Source organism: Cryptomeria japonica, chromosome 10 (assembly GCF_030272615.1).
Source record: "Cryptomeria japonica chromosome 10, Sugi_1.0, whole genome shotgun sequence".
NCBI classification, from domain to species: Eukaryota; Viridiplantae; Streptophyta; class Pinopsida; order Cupressales; family Cupressaceae; genus Cryptomeria; species Cryptomeria japonica.
This window is the reverse complement of record NC_081414.1, coordinates 102724715-102732337: the sequence shown is the minus strand read 5'-3', so window position 1 is coordinate 102732337 and position 7623 is coordinate 102724715. Positions and strand designations below refer to the sequence as shown.

The following is a 7623-nucleotide window of genomic DNA, read 5'->3' as shown; positions in this document are numbered from 1 at the left end:
ATCAAGTGGAGCATCACCAAGGGGCGCCTTCACTTCATCAAGCTCAATCCGAAGGAGAAGGTATAAGGTTTGTGAGGTATATGCATTTTTATTCTTGTTTTAAGCATTTCAAATTACGTCTTTCAATTTCGTATGATTATATGTTTGATTTGCATGCTTAATTTTGAAGTTTTAGAGGTTAGATCCATGGGTTTTATATTGATCTTATGCTCTTAGAAATGACCCATGACATATGAATGATAAAATCAAGGTGGATATAACAAATTTATGGGGATGGGTGCATGAATACATATAATAACCACACAATCTAGGTGAATATATCATGGTGTGAGTGTATACATGGGTAAGGTGGGGGAATAAGTATATAGATATGTAGGGACATGGGAGAATGAGCCCAAATTAGCATGTAAATAACATTTGTTAACATGTAAATATTGTAAAGCATTCTCTCAAATAGACATAGAACTAGATAAGAATTGGAATCGATACATAAATTTCACCGTCAAATGAATAAAAACATATTTACATACATTGTATAACAAAATTTATTAAAAAATATTAAATAATCAATTTGAATGGAATGATATTAAATAAATTATATAAAAAAATTCTAACTCAAATGGATCAATATTAAACAAATTATGAGATAAACATTGATGAAAACGATGACTGCTAACAATATCTTTTGAAATTAATTGATTTCGAAACAATAAAATTAAGTTTGAACATTCTTAAAAAGAAACTCTTCCTGATTGAAATTTAGATATAAAATTGAATAAATAAGATTTTAAATTAAAAATTAAATAGATTCTAATAAACTTTATTCCATGATTATCTTTCCATTTCCATACAAACTAATTATAACAAACATATATACATAAAATTTTAAACTAAAAAATTAAATAGATTTTAATAAACTTTATTTCATAATAATTCTATCCATTCTCACAAAAACTAATCATGACAAACATACATTTGGAAGGAGCAAACACTTTTTATCCGAAGTTATGGATTGATAATGTTACAAATGAAGGACCTCGTCTCCATTTAAACATTCATTAATAACACCCAACATAATTTAAACTTTAATAATAAGAACAAAAGCGCACTATACCAAACCAACTTATAATATTTTTAATTAATTAAAAAATATTATATATTTTACATATACGAAAAAAACAACTAAAAATGGAATGCTTGTTAAAAAGCTGATGAAATATTTTTTATATCATCCAAAGGTTTAGAGGGCATATTTAGGTGGTAAGAATGGGAGGAATAACGTCAGATTTCTTGCCTGCAATGGGAGCCTGCGAATCAGGAAACAGTTTGTAATCATTCAAATCAGTCACAGAACCGTCGTTGTGCACCTGCACAGGATAAGTCAAAAGATGTGCAGGAATATCAACAATGGTTTTCCCCACAAAAGCATCCCATGCTTTTTTTGCTATTTCACGCACAGTCCGAACGCATTTCACACTCTCGGGTTTCAGATATTCAGGCTTGAGTACTCTAGTGTGTTCATACCACAGTGACATGCGGTACCCATGTATTTCACCCCGAGCTCGACCGCCATTGTTGATGTGTTGAGGTTGGTAACATCCCTGTGCTATTTCTGTGTCTCTTGCCCCGTCCATTGATCTCTGGTTCAGATTCGCCGATCCCACCACTAAGTACTCGTCGTCAACTGATTCACAAACACAGATAAACAGCTTAAATTTCTCACAACATTTATAGAGAGGTAGTATAGTAGTATTGTATGATTGTTTTTGGTTTTAATGGTGTGTATTTTTTGGTCGACAGATTATATTCAGTGATCTATTATCAGAAAGAGGAGAGTGATCTTAAGTGTCGATTGAAATATACACAGTTAGTACTAGAAGTAATCATATAAATCTTTATGAATGGTAGAAAATTTATGCCTACTAGCATGGTAGTATTTTGTTATCAGTTATTTCTCGATTTGATTGTGTTAGAAAATTTTCTCTTTTAGCTCTCTATCATTCTGAGGATAGATCATGGAGTTTGAGCTGAAACGTTGACGCAAATATCTCTAACACAAAATAGATAAAAAGCTTAAATTTCCAAGCACATTCATACTTTTACAAGAGTTTGATGATAGGTAGTATGGTAGTATTGTATGATTACTTTTGGTTTCAGCTGTGTATGTTTTTCAACTGACATATTATATTCAATGGTCTATCATCAGGATGAGGAGAGTGATCTTCAGTGTCAATTGAAAAATATACATTGTTAAAACCAAAAGCAATCATAAAAATCTTCATGGAATGTGGAAAACTCATGCCAATTAGCATAGTAGTGTTTTGTCATTTGCTGTTTCAGGATTGATTGTGTTAAGAGATCTTTCTTCTTTAGCTCTCTATTATTTTGATGATGGATCGTGGAGTGTGATCTATTTCTAACACAATCTAATCAAGAAATAGACGACGATATTATATATTGTGAAATTTGATATCATTAATAATAGTATTTTATTTACTTAGTGATGACATGAAATCTTTAAAGTAAAACTATCTAATTTAATTACTTGAATTTAAAACAATAAAAACTTTTTCTATATATAACAATATAATAATGGATTGTTGAATATGATTCGAAACGCTTTAAAGTAAAACTAGAATTTAATTACTTGAATTTTAAACTAAAAAACCTTTTTCCTAAATATAACTATATAATAATGGATCATCAAGAGTATGATTGGAAACGTTGATGCAAAGAAAGAGTCTACACAGTGGAATCCAAAAACTAAGCAACAATATAATAATGTCTAAAATATTAATTAAAAAATTAAACAATTATGTTATTTTGTCATATACATATAGATTGTGATACATTATATAAAAATATTTTGGAGAGTCTTATATTAAATTGAGATTTTTTTTCATCTTGTTTGTATTTAGAGAATGGATCTAAGCTCTACTTGCAATCGGCTCGTATCATAAGCGCCAGTTTAAGTTTATACCTTTTCAATTGAGAGCTCCAAAGATTGAGGAGGATTTATTCCACCAAGGTCACCTAGAACATGATCATGACCTGATACTTATTTCTTGGAGATTTGAATTTTGATGTATGACAAAATTAAGAAGTATTCTACCATCTTCATCAATTGTATTTTACCAATTAATATATAGTACACCAATATGTAGCATAGTAGTATTGTATGATTGTTTTTGTGTTTAATTGTGTATATTTTTCAATTGTTGTTTTAGAATTTCATCATGAGAAAGACAAGATTGAAATGGAATGTCAATTGAAAAATACGTATAATTAAAAGCAAAAACAATCATACAATTTTTCATGGATTATGAGAAATCTATGGCAACTAACATGGTAGTATTTTACTTACTCAACTTTGATGTAAAGTCTTTAAAGTAAACTAGAATTGAAATATTTGAGTTTAAAACAATACAAAACTTTTTTCAAAATTTGAAAATATGTATAAATAATTAAATCTTAAAAATAGTATTGAAAAAATAAACAAATTTGTTATTTTGTCATATATGTATAGAAATAATTGTGATTGTAATAAATTGTATACAAATATTTGGAAAGTTTCATATTAAACTAAGATCCTTTTTTCAACTTGTTTGTATTTGGAACACGAGTCTAAGTTATACCTGCAAGCTATTGGTATTATAAACACGAGTTTAAGTTGATGTCTCTTCAATTCCGAGGCAAATATTGAGTATTTATTTTATAAAAGGTGTTCAAAACATGATCATGCCTTCATACCTTATATTGCATCTCTTGGCAATTGAACTTTGAAGCGTGACAAAATTAAGAAACATAATACCATCCTCATCAATTGTATTCAATCAATTAAAATACAAACCAAAGTGACCTAGAACATGATCATAACTCTGTACCTTATATTTGATCTCTTAAAAAATTGAACTTTGATGTATGATAAAATTAAGAAACATACCACCATCTTCAACAATTATATTCAACCAATTAAAATACAATTGTTCTAAAATAATATACAACTAAATTTAAAATAATAAATCATTTTAATATAAAAAATAGCCTACTATTTTGTAACCAACCCTACTTTTTAATCTGAACTTTTATTAAAATATAAATTAAAAAAAAAATCCATTGTATTTTAAAATTTAATCCAAAACAAAATCATTCAAAATTTAAAGAAAACTCTATACCAAAACAAAGAAGTTGAAACTACCTCTTATGTTTTTGCTTCGTGTAATGCTACTCCTATAAGTAGGAAAAGATCGAGGAAGAACGAAACATACCGATCATAAGCTTTGCATGGACATAGATCATAAACCTCCTGTTCGTCTGAGCATTCCAGTAATTGCTCCCCTGCTCTGGAGCCTCGGGAGCCACGTACTCCCCCGGTTTCATTGTCTCTCTGTTTCCCAGGCAGAAGAAATTCAAATAATCTGTAGGATGTGCCTTGCTCTTCTGCTCTTTTAGAGCCTCCCCAATCAGTTTATACATCATCTCCACAGTATTCCTGTGCCAATGCAGGATTGCCTGAACAGTATCCCCATCAGGAAACCCTTCAGGCCACATGGGTGTCACCACATACACAGCAAATCTCTCCTTGGCCCTGATCTTGCTCACTATTTTTAGGGCAAGTTCAATGGGCACCAAATGCAGGCAACCACAGTCCTGATCTTTAGCCCAAGAAGCAGAGCTACCCAGAAAATACTGGTTTTCAATAAAAATGAAGTTTTTAGCCCTTCTAATGGCTTCCACATAGGCAGAATGGATGCTCTTATCAACAACCTGGTCTTTAATGGTGACCAGGCCAAGGCCAGGGCTTGGATCTTGAGGAAACCCAACAACTGAACCATCATCAATTGACCTGAAAATCTGCACATTCCAGGACTCTGGGCCACCAAGATCTTCCTGCTCTGGAAGTATCAGGTTAGGCAAGTGCTCAAGATCCAGAAGCAGGGATGGATCTGCCTGCTTTGTCCAGCGCTCTGTAAAATTTTTAATGACATCCCATGCTGCAGGGCCTTGGATCTTGGAATGAGCATCATGCCAGGGCTCTCTAGGCCCTCCATGCCGAAGATCTGCCCCCTCAAAATTGTTCTGAACAAAATCATCCTTAAAAACGGAGTACAAATCTCCAAATAGAGTATGGGTTTCTGTATCATACCTTCCATCACACAGATCAATTCCTCCCACAAAGCTCACCACTCTGCAGGTCTTTGAATCGTCTGCCACAGCTGAATCCAAGCTCACAGTTTTCTGATGGTGGGTAAACTGGGCACCCACCTCCACGCCCTGAATTAGGCTCAGAGAGCGCTTATCTGGGTTTCTTGGGCAAAGAGCACAGTGCACTTTACTGTCCTTGAAGTACTCAAAGGTTTCATCACAATGTGTCTTCATTAGGCCTTCCTTGTTCAGGATTCTAACAGCTGTTCTGTCTTCCCAAATCAGAACCAGTACTGTTACCCCCTGCTCCGCCTTTTTCTTCAGAAGTTCCCCAATTGTGACCCCTTGAGCCCCCTTAATCATGCGCTCCCTGTCCCTCACAAGAGTAATCTCGGTATACACAGACCACCCAGTTATGTATATGAATTTCCGGGCTCCATTAATGTACTCATACATCTCTTCCCACAATCTTGGAGGACTGTACAAGCCTCCTCCATCCAGTTCAATCTTAGGACGGAACTGTTCTGACAGGTGGGAATTCTGATACAGAGTAACCCTGCAATCCTTCCTCTGTTTAAAATAGGCGTCTTGTACTCCAGGGAAATCTTTGTCTCGAATCCCAGTGCCCCAATGTGGATCCTCTGTCACATGACTAAAATGCAAACGGACCCGAATCTGGGCACTCTTCAGCTTCTCACTAAAATTTTCATTATACAAGTCGTACCAATCTTCAATCACTTTGCCTCTCAGAATCTGTGAGACAGGAATTCGGGCTCTGCCCATCACTTGCGCAGAGACAGGCAATTGGTTTTTAACGCTCACCACCACATATTCACAGTTTGTATATGCACAATATATCCGAAAGCTCTCATTCCACACAGGATTTCTTGGGTTGAGACTTACAACTCCGGTCCTTGCAACTCTTGCAAGCCCAAAATCTATGGTGGTATACAATTGGTAATGGCCCCGGTCTATTGCAAAAATCCTCAACATTTTAACAAACACCTGCACAATGAATCATATCGATTCAGCAACCATATTTCGAACAGAATCACAACCAATCTTCATTTCCGATTGTCATAATACATGAAAAAGCAAAAGAAAAACAGAGTAAAATTTGCAGAGGTGGTTTCAGAGTATTTTGTACCTTGGCGAAAAATCCATGCAACCTGGAAATAAGACTCCGAGATTGAATTACAGTGGCATTGAGCGTACCATGGACTACATCGGTTGCCATCATAATCTTCTGAAAATGAAAAAAACTATGGATTAATGACACACAGAGACCTACTTGTTGATTTCAGTACCAGAGTTTTATACATGATTGAAAGCATTTGTTCATCACAGAGAATATGAAAAGAGATCGAATAGTTTCGATTATAAAGGGAAAGATTTATGTTGGCCCAGAAATTGAGTAAAGAAAGTGAATGGGATAGAATATATCATCTCAAATGGTAATTTAGGAGCTTCTTGTTGAGGAAGCCGCCGCATTCTTGAGTTCAAATTTTCTTGAAATTTAGTCTTCCAGATCCTCCTTGTCGACGCGGGCCCTGTGTTAATATACTTAGGCTTTGTCCGCACTCAAAGCAAAAGATTTCTTTTTCTTTTTTCACCTTTTGTGAAGGCTGAGCTCTATCCAAAATGTGTACTAAATATGCCCATTATTCTTGTTATTTCCTTTTTGATGGTTGAAAATTACATACTTGTGTCTTTTATATATAAATATTCCATTACTATTCCTCTTTAGATAGTTCAATTAATGGGCATTACTTTATTGTAATGATGGAAAATTAAGTATTTATGCATTTTTTTAAAAATATGTTTTTAGTTGACTTTTATTAATGTGTAATATGGTTATCTTGTTATACCTTCATCAACACTCATACATAAGATTTAAATTTGATTATTTCATTTGGGGAAGTGTATCGGTAGCTATTATAGCCAACTTTGCACACTCATGGATTTTAAATAGTACATCGGATTTGGTTGTCTTCATATGTGACTTTAACTACTGATAGCTATTGTTCTGGCTTCTGGATAGTAAGGACGTACATTGTGGGATCTATTACGTGCAAGGGTCAAAAAGTGGCTATTTCAAAGTGTCGCTCTATACCTACTTAAAGATGCTCCAATAGCTGTACAGGTCAATACTTATGCACAAATACCCCAGTAGTCGTGTGGTATGGGTACCAATAAAGTTGCACAACTCCACCAATTAAAGAATGAAAATTCTAACTATTAGGAGTAATGTGGACGATTATTAGTATGTGTGAAATTTATTTATGGGCTTATAGTTATCATTTTTTTTGGTTTCTTTAAAGTTAGTAATTGGAGGATTAGATGAGAAAGGAGTGAATGGTAATTGGAACACAAATGATAACTGGTGCTCTTCCCTGGGGGAAGTTTACTAGTAGTGGACATAGCTAACTTCGCGCACCTAAAACTCTCAATCCGTACATCGGATTTCAATTTTTTTTT

At 33.9% G+C, this 7623-nt stretch overlaps 1 protein-coding gene across 1 annotated transcript; it reads right to left on the bottom strand.

Annotated features, from left to right (window-relative positions):
* Window positions 1–1111: 1111 nt before the first annotated feature.
* Window positions 1112–6660, bottom strand: LOC131072567 (phospholipase D alpha 1). Its single transcript, XM_058008750.2, has 3 exons — window positions 6293–6660; window positions 4269–6150; window positions 1112–1684 (listed from the first exon to the last, which is right to left on the bottom strand). The coding sequence occupies exons 1-3, from the start codon at window positions 6383–6385 to the stop codon at window positions 1254–1256; spliced, it is 2406 nt and encodes an 801-aa protein (XP_057864733.1). The 5' UTR covers window positions 6386–6660; the 3' UTR covers window positions 1112–1253.
* Window positions 6661–7623: the final 963 nt, after the last annotated feature.

What these genes read in the sequence shown, in the direction of transcription:
- LOC131072567 (XM_058008750.2), bottom strand. Translation starts at nt 6,385, where the DNA reads ATGATGGCAACCGATGTAGTCCATGGTACGCTCAATGCCACTGTAATT. An exon ending in TGCATGGATTTTTCGCCAAG is followed by an intron (nt 6,151 to 6,292) that starts GTACAAAATACT and finishes TTCATTGTGCAG; the next exon opens with GTGTTTGTTAAAATGTTGAG. An exon ending in CCATGCAAAGCTTATGATCG is followed by an intron (nt 1,685 to 4,268) that starts GTATGTTTCGTT and finishes TTTGTGAATCAG; the next exon opens with TTGACGACGAGTACTTAGTG.